Source organism: Triticum aestivum, chromosome 2B (genome assembly GCF_018294505.1).
Source record: "Triticum aestivum cultivar Chinese Spring chromosome 2B, IWGSC CS RefSeq v2.1, whole genome shotgun sequence".
NCBI lineage: Eukaryota > Viridiplantae > Streptophyta > Magnoliopsida > Poales > Poaceae > Triticum > Triticum aestivum.
In genome coordinates, this window is record NC_057798.1 from 49,832,740 (window position 1) to 49,855,806 (window position 23,067).

Consider the following 23,067-nt stretch of genomic DNA (forward strand, 5'->3'; position numbering starts at 1 on the left):
ATTGCCAGGCGTTCCAAGTCCATGACGATTGTTAACGGCGAGTTACACCATCAAAGTGTCACTGGAGCGTTTCAATGTTGTGCGTCGCCTGCAGAAGGCCAGGAAATACTCCGTGAGATCCATGAAGGGGATTGTGGCCATCATTCCGGGTCAAAATCTCTCGTAGCCAAGGCTTTCCATCATGGTTTCTATTGGCTGACGGCTCATGCTGATGCGGAGGATTTGGTCAGCAAATGTGATGGTTGTCAAAAGTTCTCGCGACGAGCTCATGTGCCGGCTCAATAGTTGCGGATGATCCCAATCACTTGGCCGTTTGCGGTCTGGGGGCTTGACATGGTTGGACCTTTCAAAAGGTCTAAGGATAAAAAGACACATCTGCTGGTGGCGGTAGACAAGTTTACCAAGTGGGTTGAGGCAGAGCCGGTCAGTAAGTGTGACGCGGCCACGGCGGTTCAGTTCATCAAGAAGGTGATCTTTCGTTTTGGTTTTCCACATAGCATCATCACTGACAATGGCACGAATCTCTCTAAAGGTGCCATGGAAGAGTTCTGTCAAAGAGAACATATCCGGCTTGATGTTTCGGCTGTTGCTCATCCCCAGTCCAATGGTCAGGCAGAACGAGCTAATCAAGAGATCCTTAGAGGCATCAAGCCCTGGCTTTTAGTCCCTTTACAATGGACTCCGGGTTGTTGGGTAGAAGAGTTGCCCTCCGTGTTATGGAGCAACAACAATACGCCTAACAGATCTACGGGATACACACCTTTCTTCATGGTCTATGGAGCAGAGGCAGTCTTGCCAAGTGACATACGACATGACTCGCCCTGTGTGGCGGCTTACATTGAGGCGGATAACGAAAAGGCTCGACAGGAGGCACTTGACTTATTGGATGAGGAGCGAGACTTGGCAATAGCCCACTCGGCGATCTACCAGCAGGACCTGCGCCGCTATCACAGCCGCCGGGTTAGGAGCAGAGTTTTTCAGGAAGGCGACTTGGTGCTCCGGCTCATTCAGGATCAATCTGACATGCACAAGCTATCTCTGCCTTGGGAAGGACCCTTTGTGGTCAGCAAGAATCTAAACAACGGGTCATACTACCTCATTGATGTTCGAGAGCACAAGGACTCACGTAAATCAAAGGAAGAGACTCGCCGGCCGTGGAATATTGCTCATCTGCGGCCTTACTATACTTAAGGCCTTTGGCTCTTAAGATGTATATACGTTTTCCGGTGTACATATTATATAAAGTAATAAAGCAGGACCTTTGTCCTTTTTTCCCATAAAGATTGTGCTTATGTCTTCTTTATCAGGTGATGGGCACTGCCAACAGGGACCAGATCATATTTGAATCCGGCTTTCCTTTTGGTCCGGCTTATGATCATATCTGAATCTAGCTGTGGTCACTTGGGGCTTCCTGTTTAAACATAGGTCGTATTCGAACCAAAGAGAACATAGCTGTCGATACCCACTTGATCGGCATACTGCCAAACCTACTTGGGGGCTTCTTGATCATATTTGAATCACAGCTTAACCCCTTTGGGTCTGACGTGGATCGTATTCGAATCAGTGTCATTAAACAAATTTTATGGTCACTTGGGGGCTTCCTGTTCAAACATAGGTCGTATTCGAACCAAAGAGAACATAGCTGTCGATACCCACTTGATCGGCATCGCCAAAGCCACTTGGGGCTATATGATCATATCCGAATCTTAGCTTAACCCCTTTGGAACGGTTCTCTGATCGTATTCGAATCAGGAGCCTGTGATCATTGCTTTAACTATATTTGAACCTTCTTGAGGAGCTGAGACTTGGTCCTTCCGGTTCAGTATTGACTACCCCAAGTCTTACAAGTGTCAGGTACATATGAACCGGGAAGGTTACCAAGGGGTTCACAGGTATGTTATTGCAAGTATAAGTATTCATAAATCGGTCTGTACATGATGTTTTTTGTACTATGTTCCGGGTTATCAATACTTTGTAAGCCCCTGGCGCAGTAAACCGCCCAAGAAAGTTTTGTTTGCTTTATGTGCAGAGTAAGGCAGGAAAATTTAACTTCAAGAGGGCAAACAATAATCAACATAAGCTGGGAAATATAGGCTAATGACAGCGTACGAAATCGTTAAGCGCCAAACATGCACGAAGGCATGACAAACATTGAGAAGTTTTTACAAGACTCCCCGAGTCTGAATAAGTGAAGCATCATTTGGGCAAAAGGTAAGACGCCTGGCAGCTCACTCCTTTGGCGGGCTTGATGGCTCCGAGTTATCCTTCTCCGCCTCTCCGTCGGTTGCTTTGTCCTGGAAGGTGGACGAGGCCCAGTCAATGCCGCTTAAGGCTTCAAATTCAGCCTCATCATCTATTAAACCGGCCGGGTCCACTTCAGGGGCAAAGGTATGCTTACGTGTTGGAGGGATCAGGCTGATTTGATCATATGGAGCGTTTGGGATTCTCCGGTTTTCACTCTCATAAGCCGGTGCATACTTGCTAAGATCTGTGTCATTTCCAATAAGAGTCTCCACGGGACGTATGGCTTTGACACAGGCGTTGAAATCATGATCATCAAAGGCAGTACCGTCCTCCTTCAGACTTGGGTATCCAAGGGCAAGGTCGGCCGGGTCTAGTTCCGGGAGCCATGCTTTAGCCCGACTCAATGCGGCTACAGCTCCGGCTCTTGAGGACGCCCGCCTTAGATCTTGGATCCGCTGAGGAAGAAAAGCGAGGCTCTTCAATACGTCTTGCAGAAGGCGGGGATGTGGAGTTGATAAAGCTACAACGGCCAAGGCACGTTGTGACCCGGTGTACAGCTGCTCCACAAGGGTGTAAACCGCCTTGAGCTTGATCAGCATGTTTTGCTTGAGGTTGGTACTCCTGGGGCCTGTATGGTAACAAGCATAACCATAAGCCGGAGATAATCATCACAATAAATCCTTGCAAGATTACAATGTTTAAGGTTTTTTGGAGAGACTTACCGAAGATGGCTGAGACCATTTGGGATATCTGCCGCTTTAAGTCGGACAGTTCGGTTGTTGCCTCCGCAAGAGATGCTTCTGCCGTTTCGGCCCGAGTCACTAATGCAGCCCTCTCATCAACCCAAGCTTGTTTCTCCGACTCAAAATTTTTCTTCAGTTTTTCTTGTTCAGAGATGCTGAATTCAAACTTGGAGTTTGCATTTTGAGTTTCAAGCACTTGCAGCTTCAGCTGGCTCTTCAGGTCAACAATCTCCGATTCAAATTGACTTATAGTAGCATGTATTGGCACGAAGTTATGGTAAGGATCATGATAAGGTAACAGTCAAGTCCCAAACACTTTACAAGTAAAGATATTTGGCACTTGGGGGCTAATATATGCTCAAAGAAATTTTTAACTTATCTGCCAAGCCATATATACTAAAGTCTCAAGCATTTTACAAGTAAAGATACTTGACACTTGGGGACTAATGTGTCAATTCAAAGTTTCATGCTATCACCGGGTTACATGTATTTACTTTAAGCCGGACTTACTAACAGTAAGTAGATTTCTAAGTCTATAGCATATTCATTCATAAGCAATAGACTTGGGGGCTGGTACAGTAAGTAAGGTTCAGGAAAAGTTAAAGTTATACCTCAGATTTATGCTGTATTTGCTTCACCATGTCAATTTCCAGGTCACGGCTATTGTGTACTTGGTTCAGATAGCCCGAGACTATATCACCAATGCTTAGGTGAGTATAATCAGTGATGTCTTGTTTGGCTTTCCGTTGTTGACCAAACTCCTCCTTGGCAGTGCATTGAGTAAGAGCAGTAGGCTGGCCCGGCGCAACATATTGGCTTTTCAGAAACTCAACTTCCGGATCAGTCGTCTTGACCGGGCTAGGAATTTCCGGGTTATCAGAGTTGTGGACAACATTTTCTGCAGGCGGGTCAGAGGTTGACACTGGAATATCAAGAGCCGGTTCAGGCGGTGGTTGATGAATGGAGCCATCGGGAACAGATGAGTCAATTGCCGGTTCAGGAACCACCGGGTCTTGGGACGGCTTATTTTTCTTTGCCCTCTTGCTAGGTTTCACTTGCAGGTTGTCAATCAAAGTGGAAACATGAGTATCAATGAATAAGTATGGAAAGACTTAAAGTAAGAAAGGCTGCATTACCTGGGAGCTGTTTTAAAAACCGGCATGTTTGATTGCATCGACTCGTTGGAAGACGGAGAAGCATCCTGATAATTGGAGTCAGATGAATTGAGAGGTTGGCGAGTTAGACCCGCCAAAGGAAAAGCAGAATGTAAATCGGAGGTAACCTCGGTTCGACGCTTCCTGGTTACATCAGGTAAGCCGGAGGAGAGTTCGGCGTCTTGAGTGGCCTGAGTTTGCCTCCGGTTCTCAAGCTGTTGTTGCTTCAAAATAAATTGAGGATCTTGGTAAGCTAGAGGATGTGAAAATCTTACTTTCCGGGTCACCCTTCAGAGTTTTTGTGTTGGCAAAGGCTCTGAGTCGGAGGAGATTATAGTTACCTCTTCTTCAACTGCTTGACTGTTCCCCGTATCCTCCTAAAAGGATAGAATGTCAGTAAAATAGCAACAAGGGAGTTAAGAAAATTAAAGAATTACCTCTTCATCATCCGAAGAAGTATCATCCAATTTGAGCAAGTCGGAAGCGCTGGGTTTCTTCTTCCTTGAGGTTCCCGTCTTGGCAATTTTTCTTTCAGTTTTCTTGGCTGCCCTGGCTTGCTTGGCGGCCTCGTGGTCATACTTGACCTTCCAGAAATTGTCATCGGCCTGTGGAAAAGATAAGGAATCATAAATACAAGAAGACATAACATGTTAAAGAGTATTTTTGAAGATTGATAACTTACCGCAGGGGCCGGGTTCTTCTTGCAGAAGGGCAGTAAGCCGAAGGCATTACTGGTCACGGTACCCTCCTTCAACAGAGATTGGACTGTAGCATCTATAACATCATCCGGGAGATCATCCGGACTTTGACGCATTGGGTCGCCCTTTTCGCCTGTGTAGGTGCACATTAAGCCGGAGCGGCGGCTTAATGGTAGTATCCGTCAGGTGACCTAGACTCGAACCAGATCGATACCGTTTAACCCGTTCCCTAGAAGAGCTTTGATCTTCCTGATGGTAGGGTTGAGGGGCAGGCGCTCAACAGTGGATAACTTATCTGCCAACGGATGATTAGATTCGAGGCGCAGGGTGCGAAAGCCGGGCAGGGGCTTCTCATCAGCCGGTGAGGTATCTTGACAATAGAACCACGTTTGGTTCCAAGACTTTGGGTGACTCGGCAGCTCAGCATAAGGAAAAAGGCAATCTCTCCGTCGCTGGATTGAGATGCCGCCAAGCTCAAGACTCGGCCCATTGGCACGTTCATTTTGCCGGTTCATGTAGAAAAGTTCCCTGAACAATAGCAGACTTGGCTCTTCTCCCAGGTACACCTCGCAGAAGACTTGGAAATTGCAGATATTTGACACGGAGTTGGGTCCGATGTCTTGAGGTCTAAGATCAAAGAAATTCAAAACCTCCCTGAAGAATTTTGAACCAGGAGGAGCAAATCCCCGGCTCATGTGATCCGTAAATACTACTACCTCCCCATCTTTGGGTTGAGGTATTTCCTCAGACGGGTTAGGGACACGATAAGACATGACCTCCCTCTTTGGCAGATGGTCGGACTTCACAAACTCGGCAAGTTTACTTTTTGTCACTGTGGATGGAACCCAATTGCAAGTCACAGGGGCTTTGGCCGCCTTAGGAGCCATGACGACAGTGGCCTACAACACAATAGAAAGCTCCAGTTCAACTTTAACCCGGGAAAAATATTCAAAGTGGCGGCTTAAAGAAAGGGGCCTAATGATATAAGGATGACTGTGCAAACAATATTTAAGCCACTACAGGTGTCAAAGAGCAGTTAAACATATTCGGCTGAGGCAGTTTTTACTTCCGGGTGACATAAACAAGTTTTACAAGTTGCTGTTATTATTTTGGATCAAACAACTGTTCTAAAAAGAAAATCTTCTAGACCTAGAACTGGCGCAGATGAAGTTCAAAGGCTCTAACAAGGCTTCTGTGCGGCAGCAAGGGATCTACTTGCACTTAAAATGGGTGCGAAACAGCTACCGCATCAGTTTTCTACCGTTTGTGAGATCAAAAAGACGGTGGTGAGCAAATCTATGAAGGGTTCCTAATGAGCAATGAAGAACACCGAAGAACTTCGAAGGTCCTAATGCGGATCTGAGGAGCAAGGAAGAAGAACTTACAGATGAGGAGACGTTGCGGAGGTTTGCCGTCGATCTCTGGTCAAGGTCAGGTTGATGCAGCGGCCTGAGTCGATGAAGGCGAGGGAGTCGGCGGCGACAGCGGCGGAGCTCGAGTGGCAGAGAGGAGAGGAAGAAGATGGCTGGGGAAGACCTAGGTCGCCCTATTTATAAGTAGACCGACCAAGAGGGCACGAAAAACGAGGAGATAACATTTATTATCCAACGGCTCTGGCGCCTCAATTCTCAGGATGGTTAGTAAAGACAGAGATCTGTTGAAAGATTCGACGGAATAAAAAATGAATTAAGAGAAAGGATAATGTCACGCCAGGTTAAGACGGATCCAGAAGATGACGTCATGGCGGGTTAAAGAAACCCTTCGCATAGTCAAGAAGGCTGAAGATTTAATTCTTTAAAAATATTTTAGATTGACATGAACAGGTTCAAATCAATCTGGGGCCTAATGTTGGGAATATAGCTATTTGTGTAAGTCGCCCAGGAGGGGCCGGGTTACGCAAAGAGCCTCATCAGAGAGAAGCCCAAGGCCAAGCATGAAGATAGCGGTTCTAAATGGGCTTAAGGCCCGCTGGCGACTCAAGGCTCGTTGTAGTAAACTGCTGTAATAGTATTACTTGTATCATAAGGTAGATTTAACTAGTCACCGAGCCGGACATTGTTTATAAGCCGGCCGGGACTCTGTAAGCCGCAGGGCGTCCACCTGTGTATATAAGGGGACGACCCGCTGGCGGCTTAGGGCAAGAAACAACTCATCGAGAACCAGGCATAGCGTGTCTCGCTCCCTGGTCATCGAAACATCAATACCAACCCAACTAGACGTAGGCCTTACCTTCATCGTAAGGGGCCAAACTAGTATAAACCCTCTCGTGTCCTTTGTCCCGATTTAACCCCTTCAAGCTTCCTAGTTGCGATGGCTCCATAACTAAGTCCTTTCACGAGGACATCTGACGTGACAATTCCACGACAAGAGGTAAGTGACATGCTTTTCCATAAACCATTTTATATGGAGACATACCCATAGGATTTTTATATGCAGTTCTATAAGTCCATAATGCATCATCAAGTTTCTTGGACCAATTCTTTCTAGATCTATTAACAATCTTTTGCAAAATTAACTTGATCTCTCTATTACTCAGTTCTACTTGGCACTAGACTGTGGGTGATATGGAGATGCAATTCTATGATTAACATCATACTTAGCAAGCATTTTACGAAAAGCACCATGAATAAAATGTGAACCGCCATCAGTCATTAGGTACCTACGGACTCCAAACCTCGGAAAATAACTTCTTTAAGCATCTTAATAGAAGTGTTATGATCAGCACTACTAGTTGGAATAGCTTCTACCCACTTAGTAACGTAATCAACAACAACTAAAATATGTGTATACCCATTAGAGGAAGGAAACGGTCCCATATAATCAAAGCCCCAAACATCAAATGGTTCAATAACAAGAGAATAATTCATAGGCATTTCTTGATGTCTACTAATATTACCAATTCTTTGACATTCATCACAAGACAAGACAAACTTACGGGCATCCTTGAAGAGAGTAGGCCAATAAAAACCGGATTGCAATACCTTATGCGCAGTTCTATCTCCGGCGTGGTGTCCTCCATAAGCCTCGGAGTGACACTTGCGTAGGATCTGTTCCTGTTCATGCTCAGGTACACAAGTCTAATAACACCATCTACTCCTTCTTTATAAAGGTGTGGGTCATCCCAGAAGTAATGTCTTAAATCATAGAAAAACTTTTTCTTTTGCTGGTATGTGAAACTAGGTGGTATAAATTTAGCAACAATGTAATTAGCATAATCAGCATACCATGGAGCAGTACGAGAAGCATTTATGAAAGTTAATTGTTCATCAGGAAAGTTATCATCAATAGGTAGTGGGTCATCAAGAACATTCTCTAACCTAGACAAGTTGTCTGCAACGGGGTTCTCAGCTCCCTTTCTATCAATAATATTCAAATCAAATTCTTGTAGTAAGAGAACCCATCTAATAAGTCTAGGTTTAGCATCTTTCTTCTCCATAAGATATTTAATAGCAGCGTGATCAGTGTGAACAGTTACTTTAGAATCAACAATATAAGGTCTAAACTTATCACAAGCAAATACAACTGCTAAAAATTCTTTTTCAGTAGTAGCGTAATTTCTCTAGGGACTGTCTAGAGTTTTACTAGCATATTGAATAACATTTAATTTCTTATCAACTCTTTGTCCTAGAACAGCACCTACAGCATAATCACTAGCATCACATATAATTTCAAAGGGTAAATTCCAATCAGGTGGCTGAACAATAGGTGTAGAAATCAAAGCTTTCTTAAGTATTTCAAATGCTTCTACACAATCATCATCGAAGACAAAAGGAATATCTTTTTGTAAGAGATTAGTCAGAGGCCTAGAAATTTTAGAGAAGTCTTTGATGAACCTCCTATAAAAACTGGCATGACCAATGAAACTTCTTATACCTTTAATGTCCTTGGGACACGGCATCTTTTCAATAGCATCAACTTTAGCTTTGTCAACTTCAATACCTCTTTCAAAAAATTTATGCCCCAAGACAATACCTTCATTAACCATAAAGTGGCACTTTTCCCAATTCAATACAAGACTATTTCTTCACATCTCTGCAAAACTCGATCAAGGTTGCTCAAGCAATCATCAAAAGAAGATCCATAAACGGAGAAATCATCCATGAAAACCTCAACAATCTTTTCACAAAAGTCAAAGAATATAGCCACCATGCATCTTTGAAAGGTAGTAGGTGCATTACATAAACCAAAAGGCATACGTCTATAAGCAAAAGTACCGAAAGGGCAAGTAAAAGTGGTCTTTTCTTGATCCTCTTTTGACACAGGTATTTGAGAGAAACCACAGTAACCATCTAGAAAGCAAAAATGTGTATGTTTGGACAATCTTTCTAACATTTGATCAATAAAAGGTAAAGGGTAATGATCCTTTTTAGTAGCTTTATTTAATTTGCGGAAATCAATTACCATCCTATAACCTGTAACAATTCTTTGTGGGATCAATTCATCTTTATCATTAGGAATGACAGTAATACCTCCCTTCTTAGGGACACAATGAACAGGGCTTACCCACTGACTATCAGCAATGGAATAAATTATACCTTCCTCCAGAAGCTTTAGTATTTCTTTTCTTGCCACTTCTTTCATCTTAGGATTTAACCGTCGTTGGTGCTCAACAACCGGTTTAGCGTCTTTCTCCAATTTTATCTTGTATTGGCATAGAGTGGGACTAATGCCCTTAAGATCATCAAGAGTATATCCAATAGCAGCACGGTGCTTCTTCAGAGTTTTCAATAATTTCTCCTCTTCCTGCTCTGAAAGGTTAGCACTAATAATAACAGGATATATCTTCTTTTCATCAAGATAAGCATATTTAAGAGTATCAGGTAGTGGTTTAAGATCGAACATGGGATCACCCTTGGGTGGTGGAGGATCCCCTAGAATTTCAACAGGCAAGTTGTGTTTCAAAATAGGTCCCTGTTTAAAGAATACCTCATCTATTTCCCTTCTTTCATTCATAAACATATCATTTTCATGGTCTAGCAAATATTGTTCTAAAGGATCATTAGGAGGCACAACAATAGAAGCAAGACCAATAATTTCATCCTTACTAGGCAATTCATTATCATGGGGTTGTCTACAAAATTTAGCAAAATTAAACTCATGAGACATATCACCCAAACCAATAGTAACAATATCCTTTTTGCAATCTATCTTAGCATTAACAGTATTCAAGAAGGGTCTACCAAATATGATGGGACAAAAGCTATCTTGTGGGGAACCAAGAACAAGAAAATCAGCAGGATATTTAACTTTCCCACACAAGACTTCAACATCTCTAACAATCTCAACTGGTGAAATAGTATCTCTATTGGCAAGCTTAATTGTAACATCAATTTCCTCTATCTCAGCAGGTGCAATATCATGCATAATTTCTTTGTATAAGGAATGAGGTATTGCACTTGCACTAGCACCCATATCACATAAGCCATGATAACAATGATCTCCTATTTTAACAAAAATAACATGCATGCCTACAACAGGTCTATGTTTATTCTTAGTATTAGGTCTAGCAATTCTAGCAGCTTCATCACAGAAGTAAATAACATGCCCATCAATATTATCAGCCAAGAGATCTTTAACCATAGCAATACTAGGTTCAACTTTAATTTGCTCAGGTGGTGTAGGTGTTCTAGTATTACTCTTACGAACCATAGTTGAAGCTTTAGCATGATCCTTTATCCTAACAGGGAAAGATGGTTTCTCAATATAGGTAGTAGGAATAATAGGATCATTATAAGTGATAGTCTTTTCTTCAACTTTAATAGGTGAAACTACTTTTACTTCAATGGGAGGATTATATTTAACCACTTCTCCTTAGGGAGGTCAACATGAGTAGCAAATGATTCACAGAAAGAAGCTAATATCTCAGAGTCAAGTCCATATTTAGTGCTAAATTCACGAAAAGCATCGGTATCCATAAAAGATTTAACACAATCAAACTTAGGTGTTGTACCTGAATCCTTACCTTCGTCGAGATCCCAATCTTCAGAGTTGCGTTTAATTCTTTCCAATAAATCCCATTTGAATTCAATAGTCTTCATCATAAAAGATCCAGTACAAGAAGCATCGAGCATGGAGCGGTTGTTGAGAGAAAGCCGAGCATAAAAATTTTGAATAATAATTTCTCTTGAGAGCTCATGATTGGGGCATGAATATAACATTGAATTAAGCCTCCCCCAAGCTTGAGCGATGCTTTCTCCTTCGCGAGGCTAAAAATTATATATATGATTACGATCACGATGAACAAGATGCATAGGATAAAACTTCTGATGAAATTCCAATTCCACTCGATTGTAGTTCCATGATCCCATATCATCACATAGCCTAAACCATGTCAATGCCTTTCCCTTCAAAGATAAAGGGAAGACCTTCTTCTTGATAACATCCTCGGGCATACCTGCAAGCTTAAATAATCCACAAACTTCATCCACATAGATTAGGTGCAAATCGGGATGCAATGTTCCGTCTCCTGTAAAAGGATTAGCTAGCAGTTTCTCTACCATACCCGAAGGAATTTCAAAGTAAACATTTTCAGTAGGTTCAGTAGGTTGAGGAGCAACTCTTTGCTCTACTGGTCAGGGTGAAGATACCCCGAACAAGCCCCTCAAAGGATTATGCTCCATAGTAACAAGTGACAGTAAATTTCAGCACACTATATAAATCTTTCCTTACCAAGTTCCACTTACCAAAGGTGCTTCACTCCCCGGCAACGGCGCCAAAAAAGAGTCTTGATTACCCACAAGTGTAGGGGATCTATCGTAATCCTTTAGATAAGTAAGAGTGTCGAACCCAACGAGGAGCAGAAGGAAATGACAAGCGGTTTTCAGTAAGGTTTTCTCTGCAAGCACTGAAATTATCTGTAACAGATAGTTTTGTGATAAGGTAATTTGTAACGGGTAACAAGTAATGGAAGTAAATAAGGTGCAGCAAGATGGCCCAATCCTTTTTGTAGCAAAGGACAAACCTAGACAAGTCCTTATATAGAGAAAAGCGCTCCCGAGGACACATGGGAATTATCGTCAAGCTAGTTTTCATCACGCTCATATGATTCGCGTTCGTTACTTTGATAATTTGGTGTGTGGGTGGACCGGTGCTTGGGTACTGCCCTTTCTTGGACAAGCATCCCACTTATGATTAACCCCTATTGCAAGCATCCGCAACTACAAAAGAAGTATTAAGGTAAACCTAACCATAGCATGAAACATGTGGATCCAAATCAGCCCCTTACGAAGCAATGCATAAACTAGGGTTTAAGCTTCTGTCACTCTAGCAACCCATCATCTACTTACTACTTCCCAATGCCTTCCTCTAGGCCCAAACAATAGTGAAGTGTCATGTAGTCGACGTTCACATAACAGCACTAGAGGAGAGACAACATACATCTCATCAAAATATCGAAAGAATACCAAATTCACACGACTACTTATAGCAAGACTTCTCCCATGTCCTTAGGAACAAACGTAACTACTCACAAATCATATTCATGTTCATAATTAGAGGGGTATTAATATGCATATAGGATCTGAACATATGATCTTCCACCGAATAAACCAACTAGCATCAACTACAAGGAGTAATCAACACTACTAGCAACTCACAGGTACCAACCTGAGGTTTTGGGACAAGGATTGGATACAAGAGATGAACTAGGGTTTAAGAGGAGATGGTGATGGTGAAGATGTTGATGGAGATTGACCCCCTCCCGATGAGAGGATCAATGGTGACGACGATGGTGATGATCTCCCCCTCCCGGAGGGATGTTTCCCTGGCAGAACAGCTCTGTCGGTGCCCTAGATTGGTTCCACCTCGTGGCGGCGGTGTTTCATCCCGAAAGCTTGCTTACGATTTTTTCCAAGGTAAAAGACTTCATATAGTAGAAGATGGGCACCAGAGGGCTGCCAGGTGGCCCACGAGGCAGGGGGCGCGCCCAGGGGGGAGGGTGCGCCCCCACCCTCGTGGCCAGGGTGTGGGCCCCCTCTGGTATTTTCTTCGCTCAGTATTTTTTTATTAATTCCAAAAGTAACTTTCGTGGAGTTTCAGGACTTTTGGAGTTGTGCAGAATCGGTCTCTAATATTTGCTCCTTTTCCAGCCCAAAATTCCAGCTGCCGGCATTCTCCCTCTTCATGTAAACCTTGTAAATAAGAGAGAATAGGCATAAGTATTGTGACATAACGTGCAGTAACAACCCATAATGCAATAAATATCGATATAAAAGCATGATGCAAAAATTGACGTATCAAGGTGCGGTTTCCAAGTGGCCATATGACATACAAGATTACTTCTGCCTTTGTTATTTGTACTCCCAAGGAGGAAAGGGTATGGTGTAGTCCTTCAGCATAGGGCCTGACATGAAGCCTCATCTCATGCTTACGCGTCTAACCTAATAATAACTAGGGGTACTTCATGTTTCAACTGAAAATTAAAATATATGCACACTTCTTTGAGCCAAACAGCTAGCCTCTTTATGTTTTCCTTTTCGGAAATCTTGAGCTTCTTTATGTTTCTAAGGCTTCTCTATATTTTTAAGGACATGTTGAGATTATTATTATTATTATCATCATTATTACTACTACTACTATAAAGAAGCTCAACATTCTAGAGATATCATGTTTCTCCTATGTTGCACAAGGTTGGATTATGTCAACTACTCTTGCCTTGCTAGTTTCTTTTTGTTGTTGATTTCTTCAATTGCATACAAGACTTAACTGTAGCTAAGAACAAAACTCAACCGCATAAGAAGGACACTTCGATACGTGTGAGTTACCTTTGTATCCTCTTCCCCGCGCCCCAGGCCAATGCCGCCGCCTAGTAGTGGTGGATCTACCATGCATAGGTGGACCTGAGCCTTTCACCACGACAAGACTACATGGGAAAACCATGGTCAAATGACGTGATATGATGGATTCTGACAAAAATCGACGGAGGAAAGGTAAACCCTATGAAATCATAGCGGCCTAATTTATTTTTGTGTCAATGCAGGCAAACATAAGTCCATTTTATTGGTGATTCCTATTTGACGCATAGGTTGCTAGAAAGCGACCTAGCGTGCACCCTCTCATGTCCTCCGTACGGGCTAGTCCATGGTGGGTTTTTTTCATCGGTTCTAGAACCTTCCCTAAATTGTTTTTCTTTTTTTTTCCTTTTTATATTTTTATAGTTTTTATTTTTGTTCTTTATTTTGTTATTTCCCCCCTTTTTCATGTTTTTTTACAAGAAAACTTTCAGTCTATTCATCTTCGATCATGATGGTACAACAATCATCAGAAATAATAATAAAAAAAGTACATCCAAATTCGTAGGCCACCTAGCCATGACTACAAGCACTAAAGTGAGCTAAAGACGCGCCGCCATCATCGATCCTCCCTCGCCGAGGCCGGGCAAAACTTGTTGTAGCAGATACTCGGGAAAGTCATGGTGGTAAGACAATACAAGACAAGCGCACTAGAACAACAACCGTAGCTGACAAAGAGTTGCATAAATCGGAAGGATCCAACATGAAAAAACACAAATGTATACAAACGATGTTCAGATCCGAGCAGATCCACTAAAGACAGATATTGCGGAGACACACCTCCACACGCTCATCAATGATGCTAGATGCATCACCAGAACATGGGCTAGGCAGGGAGGACCTTAGTCAATCTTCAAAGAGTCATCGTCGTCTCGCCTTCCTGAGCAAACATATAATAACCGAGCCCTCCCACCGGGAAGGGTCAGGATCCATCGTGCCCCCATGGCCCTAAGACCACCGTAGATGAGGAAGACCCGTGGCTACATGGACGGGAGGCCGTAGCCCTAAGTCTATTTTGAGGGGAGGCGCTGGCTGAAGTGTTCCTTTTTTTGTTTTCCATTTTGTGAACATCTTTCAAATTCATGAACATTTGTTAAATCATGAACAGATTTTTGAAATCATTATCATTTCTTGAATTCGTGATCATTTTTTGAAATCGTGAACATTTTACGAATTCAATCATTGATTTTTTTTGAAATTCATGAACATTTTTTGTAATCAAGAACATTTTCATATTTGCATTTTTTCTACAAATTCACAAACATTTTTACAAATTCTCAAACATTTTTTGAATTCGTGATTTTTTTTTAAACTCAATGAATAATTTTTGAATCAGCAATTTTTTTAAATCGATGAACATTTTTATAATTTGGGATTTTTTGAAATTTATGATTTTTTTGTTTAATCAAACACTCTTTAAATCTACAAACATTTCTTGAATCGATATATATATTTGAAATTTTTGAACAATTTTTAAATTCATTAGTATTTTTAAAAAATTCATGAACATTTTTTTGTGGTTGTTAACATTTGAATTCCTGAATATTTTTTGAATTCATGACTATTTTTCAAATTCATGAACAGTTTATGTAATTAAGAACATCTTTTGAAATTCCGGTCATTTTTTTACTGATGTTAACATTAATTAACAGTTCTTATAGGTAAAAAAAATGAAAGAAGGAAAACAAAAAAAAATAGGGGCGCTATGCGTCCACATATGGCTTGCCAAAAACGTATACATAGGAGAGAGGGGGTGCGCGTTCGCTGAGTATCCAGATCCGCAATACAATAATTATGGCTATTCTTTGGAGTCTCTGGAAAAGAAGGGATGCAAAAATCTTCAAAAATGAGGTGGAATCCTTAGGATTCGTCTTACGTCGTGCGGCTCAAGTCATTTTTCTTTTGTCTACTCGATGTTATTCCTTTTTTTCCTTCTCTCTCCGGCTTCTGTGTATATATTCTCTGTTGAACCTCAAAATTAATAAAATGTGTTCAGGTTGGCCTTTTGTGTGTGTGTGTGTGTTTTGAGAAAGTTTGTGTGTGTGTGTTCAAAGCTGGCTTTGCCCGCGTAGTATAGTACCCTCAAAAAATAGGAGCTCCCCATTTTACACGTTAGGCCCACAACGGCCCAGATCAGCCCGTGCGCCCGCGACTGGGCCATCACGGCCCACTCTACTTCTCCGCGACGCCTCCACCTATAAAACGAACTCCACACATCTTCCGACCAAAACCCTACCCCTCGAGCAACCGCGCCGCCGCCGCCGCTCCCCAGCGTTCGGGTCGCTCGCCGCCGGCCAGCTCGCGCCGCAACTCCGCCATGAAGGTACGCGCTGCCCTTCACCTCCCGACGCGCGCAGATGTGAACTGTTCCTGTGCGAAGCCTGATTCGTGTTTTTCTTGCGCTCGTTTCAGTTGAACATCGCGAACCCCACCACGGGGTGCCAGAAGAAGGTCGAGATCGATGACGACCAGAAGCTGTGAGTGTGTTCCTCATCTCCACTCTAGATCCGCGTCTTTTAATTACCTTGATGGCTTTTCTGTTTGGTCTTGTGCATCTGGTCCTGTCACTTTGTTAAATTGGATGATGCGGAACCATTATCTTTGACTGCGTGGGTTAATATGGTGCCCTTATAATTGTTATGGTGCGATTAGAATCATGTTAATCGTTTGCTGTTGGACCGGACTAGAACTGAAGTTCTTTTAGCTTTATAAACAGCGTTCTTATAACAGTAGTACCGTGTCACAGAGGTTTAAATGTAGTTTCAAGTTGCATTTTCCTACTTTGAACGACAGATGAATGCACATTTAGACTGCTTACTCTTGTAACTTGTAAATATGTATTCCGAGTTAGCAAGGGCTAAGCATATACACTACAACCCTCCCACACTCCTAACAAATTTATTAGCAAACAGTGCTTTCAAATGACTTAGATGCTCAGTGATGCACTCCTAACAAATTTATTAGCAAACAGTGCTTTCAAATGACTTACATGCTCAGTGATGATTAGCTTTTGGTAAACATAGGAGACTATGGACCCTGTAATGCCATGAACAAGGTTGAACTATTTTTCAACTGCTTCAAAAATTTGACAGATGATGCCATGCCATGATGCAGTTAGCTGTTTTGGTGGATAAATGTTGTAACAGAACAAAGTAGTTTACCTGTCAAACCACCATAAGCTCGCTGTAGTGGTTAATGATCAGTATGTTCTAGTTTGTTGACTGACAAAAATTTCCAGTTAGAATTTACTCTTTCCATTTTTGTTTGGATATCTAACATTTTGTTATGAACTACAGGCGGAACCTTTATGATAAGAGGATCTCCCAGGAGGTAGTTGGTGATCTTCTTGGTGAGGTAATCTACTGGCAACTTATTTCATGATACATAACCCTTGACCTGATGTTTTGATAGTTTTGATCAAAGATCTGTGTCATTTCCTGTATTTTCAGGAATTCAAGGGTTATATCTTCAAGATCATGGGTGGATGTGATAAGCAGGGCTTCCCAATGAAGCAAGGAGTGCTAACTTCTGGGCGTGTCCGCCTTCTGCTTCACAGAGGTATAATTTTATTTGCATTGTACTTCTTACTTACATTTTCTCTCTTGGATTGAAATCTTACCTACATCTGTTTTGCGTCAATTCTGCAGGCACACCTTGCTTCCGTGGTTTTGGCAGGCGTAATGGTGAGCGCAGGAGGAAGTCCGTCCGTGGTTGCATTGTCAGCCAAGACCTATCAGTTATCAACTTGGTGATTGTCAAGAAGGGTGAGAATGATCTGCCAGGCCTTACCGACACTGAGAAGCCCAGGATGAGGGGACCCAAGAGGGCTTCCAAGATCAAGAAGCTCTTCAACCTTGGCAAGGATGATGATGTCCGCAGCTATGTCAACACATACCGCAGGACCTTCCTTAACAAGAAGGGTGAGCTTTCAACTATTTTAGTTTACTGCATTAACCTTTTTCTTGTTCCACCGTGGATCCTGATGTGTTATTTTGCCCTCTTTCACTTTTCTCAAGGAAAATTATTGTTTCCTTCGAATATCATAGTGCTTGTCTGAACAGTTTTGTGTCTCCTGTTTACTTTTTTCTTACCTGGATCATATTGATTGTTGTTTCCAGGCAAGAAGGTGAGCAAGGCCCCCAAGATCCAGCGTCTTGTGACTCCCTTGACACTCCAGAGGAAGCGCGCCAGAATCGCAGACAAGAAGAAGAGGATCGCCAAGAAGAAGTCTGAGGCTGCCGAGTACCAGAAGCTGCTTGCACAGAGGCTGAAGGAGCAGAGAGACCGCCGGAGCGAGAGCATGGCCAAGAGGAGGTCGAAGCTGTCTGCTGCCACCAAGGCACCTGCTGCCTCTGCCTAAGATGTTTACAGTCTTCCGTTATTAGTTGTAATAGCGGAAGAATTTCTCGCACTTTGTTGAATGATATGAATCTAGCTGCTACTTTCAGCGTTTGTTGAGTTGTAATTGATGCTGTTTTGCGTGAACATGGGTACCTTAATCGTCAGGAGTTTGTTACTGAATGAACAAAATTGCGTGAACTTGGATAATTGATGCAGTTTTGTGTGAACATGGAATCTTATCAAGAGGTACTACTAAAGTTCTATGGTGGTTCAGGTTGAGGTATCCCCTCTTATCAGTCACTTAACATTTGTCAGTAGTTTAATTTGTTCCATTTGAATTCTGAATTTACTATTGATGTTTTCATACATCCTGACTGCAATTTGTACTAGATGATTTTCCACCACATCATAAGATTCTTGAAATATAATATAGGCTTGTATTGAGTCTTTTTTTGTTTGAAATGGAATTGGGACAGAGTGTTCTATAGGTTCACTACCTTGAGGCAATCAATCTTATGTGTAAGAATCAAAAGTTTAACGTCAACGGAGCTCCGACAAAGATTCTTGTGGCGTTGGTCCTCAGGGGCACATGTACAAAGACTTCCTAACAGCGACAACGGTTCACTCTGTTTGCAGTAGTGGTCGTTGGATGGTCTTGAAATCTTGACTTAGTTTTTGTTATGTTTGACATGCTTTAGTTTTTCGGTCAACTTCTATAATAGATCGGATCCTTTTCAGAAGAAAACTTGCCAAAGTTTTGTTAAGATCGTGCCAACAATCCGAAGCTCGGGAGATTTTCCTTTTTTTGCGTTTATTGTGTTGTGATTCCCTTTCCTATGTTGCAAGTTTCACTTCTGGCTTGCATGTTTAGTCTGCTCTAAGGCAACCAAGAGATACGAAAGCTAAAACTAGTCAACTAAAAGTTGGATTTTTTTTTTCAAAATGTCCATTCACCTCCTCATCCTCCTACTCTAGATCATATATTTGAGTATTTGACCCTACACCGTCCTTAACTGTGTCATCTTCCCCTTCTCATGACAGTTGAACTATGTAGTCATGCAGAATTTTCCTTAGTGGCGGTCAATTCTTTATGCCTTTGTCTTGCTCTCACAATATAAGACATTCTATGCTAGCTTGCAAAAAAGTTTTATATTGTGGGACAAAGGGAGTACCTGACTTCCTTTCTTCTTTCGCATTTCTTTGTCGGAAACCCCGATGTTGGTTAAATAAATGTGTTGATTCAAGATCAAAGGCAAGTAATAATCCATGAAGAAATTGAAAATGAGATGTGATTAACACTTTAGACCACTTTATGTTCTTCATGATATCGGGTATGTTTACAAAAAACTACCACAACTAGATGCCACAATTGGGCCTAGTTATCGGCTCAAATCACTCCGCTCTTTTCCCCAACCGCACTAGAGGCGATTTGGGAGGAGAAACCAATGGCCCCTTCCTTCGCCGGCAAAGCCACAAATCCCCACCTCCATCGGCCGGCCCAGGTGCTTAGGCTTCGGTCGATAGTTAGTGTTGGCATCATCTCTCCTTGGGGCGTGATCCGGTCGAGGGGACAACATCGCTTCGGAACAAAGTGCCGCTACTCTCACCCCATCTTGGCGGTGCTCTAACCGGTCCCAAGGAGTTTATGGCTGAGGTGTCTCGCCGGTCTTCGGATCCAACTAGCATAGGTGTCGGTGGTGACACCCATCGACTCCCTTGGTGGCAGCGTGATCCGCCTATGCAGAAAATTAATGGTGGTTTCAAGTAGGACTTGCAAATAAGGCAGGTGATATCCTCCTTCAACCATGTCGAACAAAGATATGTGTGTGTGTGACAGTTTAGCGCCTCTACTTTAAAATACCCGAACTACGGTCCAAGAGCATGATTGGTTCGATGCCAAAAGTTGGCAATAGGGCTGCAAACGAGTCGAGTTCGAGCGAGTTGGAGTTGGCTCAGCTCAACTCATATTAAAATTCGAGCGAGCTCAATCTGAATGAAGCTCAAGATCGAGCTGTAGAACATGACTCGTGCTCAGCTTGTACCGATCTCGAGCTAGTTTCGAGCTAAATAAAATGGTAAAAATTATAAATCTATGATGATTATTCAGACTAGATAAGGACACAACACGACACAACTTTGTACGTCAGTCTCGTCGTGTTCGGGAGAGCTCCGAGCACATCTTTGTCTCTTGGGCGAACTAGAAATAGATGGTGGTCTTTGTGGACGAAAAACAAGAAAAAGAAGGTGCATATGCTGGGAAATTTTGCCAAAAGCCATAGGATATTTAACACATAGCCGATCACGTACCATAATTAGACCTAAATCTTCTCTACACTTAATTAAGCTACCATGTTTGCTAGTTAATAAATGGAGAAAAATCATGGACATCATATATTGTAACAAATTATCTTATTTTCATTTAATATATGGCATAATCATTGAACATAATGGTATTATGTCGAGCTATCGAGCTAAAATCGAGCGAGTCAATATTGGCTCAAGATCGGCTCGTTTCTCCATCGAGCTACATAAAGTGTTCAAACTCGGTTCATTTATTTTCGAGCCGATCTCGAGTCGAGCCAAAAAACGAGTCGATCTCGAATGGCTTACGAGCCTCGAGCTTTTCTTGCAGCCCTAGTTGGCAATGCCAATAGTTGGCAAATACCAAATGTTGGCTAGTGATTGGTCGGTTATCAATTTTTCTTCTCAAGCTTACAAAAAGTTGCCAAGATTTTGCCAAATGTTGGCTTGCCAAATATTGGCAATGCCAAATATTAGCATCAAACCAATTATGCTCCAAATACTTGCGCTAGGGGTTCATTTTGGTCCGTATGTACGATTTCGTCTACGTATTCGCTGACTTGTCCGAGTTAGCACCCGCCGGCTAGGCTTTGACCGCCACCTCGTCGAGCGCCCACCAGCCAGGGTCAATAGTAGTCCATCCGATTTTTTTTTGCAAAAATACCAGCACCTGGTCGCACCTGACCATAAATCCCAACCACCTGGTCAGACCGCACCCGTTGTCTCCCTCTCCTCCCGCACCCCTCTGCTCGTCGGCGTCGATGACGGCTCGATGAGCACGTCGTCGGACGTTGAGCCGCCGCCGTCCGCGCCATTCGGGAGGGGCCTGCACAATGTTCCTCTTGCTCCTACGCATCGCCGTGATGATGCCTCACCGCCCCTGTACGGTACGTCGCCATCGCCAGCAGCTCCGGTGCTCGATCTGTAGAATCTAGCTCCGGTAAATAGTTCCTGGTGGGATCAATTGCGCGTACGAGCTAGGGTTTGGGCGTTTGTTTTACTTTCTAACGGATTGGTTGTGGATGGTAGGGTTTTAGCGGTTCTTGATGAACTTAGTGGCAGGCCAAAAATAGTGCGAAGTCCTGTGTTAGGATGGGGGGTTCTCGGTTGTTGTAGAGACCTGGAGTGGTTAGGGTTCTTTCTCCCCCAATTTTTCATGGGTCCAGGGGCCTAGGGTTTAAGAAGTAAAGGTTGATTTCAGTGTCAGAGTTTATTTGGTGTGATCTTCTTTTATTTTGCAATTACATTAGCTCCGATTTACCAAAGATGGTTGCTTTATGAACTGTAAGATCATACATTTTTCACAATCTTAGGAGGAGGACCGGCATGATTTAAATGAGTAGAGGGAATCGGTCCACCATAAGTTGGAGGTTCCACATGGGCATAGATGCCGGTGCCATTTCTATCACTAGTAGAAGGACCCTTTTCACTGTTAGCTTCCCCCTTGTCGGAGGTAGCATCCGTCACCTTGTTAGTGGGATCACCCACTTTCATCGGCGAGGTAGACAGTTTAAGTCCTTCTAGGAATTTAGTAAACATGCTTTCAATCTCGGTCATCATGGAGTTTTTCAATGTGCCTAAAGCCACATTGAATTCCTCACGAGAGACCGCAGTTCCCCCATCGGCCGTAGACGAGGTAGGATTCACACCGGAGTGCTCCTCCACAATCTCTATGGCATCAACCATACTCTTCGGACAGCAAAATCCTTAATAAAGAGATGAGGCTCTGATACCAATTGAAAGGATCGATATAGTTGACTAGAGGGGGGGTGAATAGGCAACTAACAATTTTTAAGCTTTTCTTTACCAATTTAAACTTTGCAACAAGATAGGTAGTCTAGATATGCAACTATGTGAGCAACCTATATGATGCAATAACAACTAGCACAAGGGCAAGCAAGGGATACAACACAAGTAAGCTTGCAAAAGTAAAGGCACGAGATAACCAAGAGTGGAGCCGGTGGAGACGAGGATGTGTTACCGAAGTTCCTTCCTTTTAAGGGGATGTACGTCTCCGTTAGAGCGGTGTGGAGGCACAATGCTCCCCAAGAAGCCACTAGGGCCATCGTATTCTCCTCACGCCCTCACACAATGCGAGATGCCGTGATTCCACTATTGGTGCCCTTGAAGGCGGCAACCGAACCTTTACAAACAAGGTTGGGGCAATCTCCACAACTTAATTGGAGGCTCCCAACGACACCACGAAGCTTCACCACAATGGACTATGGCTCCGAGGTGACCTCAACCGTCCAGGGTGCTCAAACACCCAAGAGTAACAAGATCCGCTAGGGATTAATGGGGGGAATCAAATATCTCTTGGTGGAAGTGTAGATCGGGGCCTTGTCACCCAATCCTGAGCAAATCAACAAGTTTGATTGGCTAGGGAGAGAGATCGGCCGAAAATGGAGCTTGGAGCAACAATGGAGTTTAGGGTTGGAAGAGGTGGGTCTTCTTGGAGAAGAAGACCCCCTTTTATAGTGGGAGGCCAATTCCAACCGTTACCCACCACTTAGCCCGTGACCCACGGAACTACCGCACCACAGGCGCGGTACTACCGCACGGGCATGCGGTACTACCGCGCCGCAGCATGGTACTACCGCGCCGCGCCACGGTACTACCGCGCCGCAGCACGGTACTACCGCATGGAGCGCGGATGTAAAAAATTACATCCGCGCCTACTATCGCTTGAGCAGCGGTGCCAGACCAGAGCTCGCGGTACTACCGCTCTGAGGAGCGGTACTGCCGTGGGAGCCTACGGTACTACCGTGCCGGAGCCTGGTACTACCGCTGGCTCCTG

At 43.2% G+C, this 23,067-nt stretch overlaps 1 protein-coding gene across 1 annotated transcript; it reads left to right on the top strand.

The window, feature by feature from the left end:
• The first annotated feature begins 15,823 nt into the window (after positions 1-15,823).
• Positions 15,824-18,196, top strand: LOC123043386 (40S ribosomal protein S6). The gene is made up of 6 exons (XM_044465810.1): positions 15,824-15,951; positions 16,041-16,105; positions 16,925-16,982; positions 17,078-17,186; positions 17,276-17,548; positions 17,747-18,196. The coding sequence occupies exons 1-6, from the start codon at positions 15,946-15,948 to the stop codon at positions 17,986-17,988; spliced, it is 753 nt and encodes a 250-aa protein (XP_044321745.1). The 5' UTR covers positions 15,824-15,945; the 3' UTR covers positions 17,989-18,196.
• Positions 18,197-23,067: the final 4,871 nt, after the last annotated feature.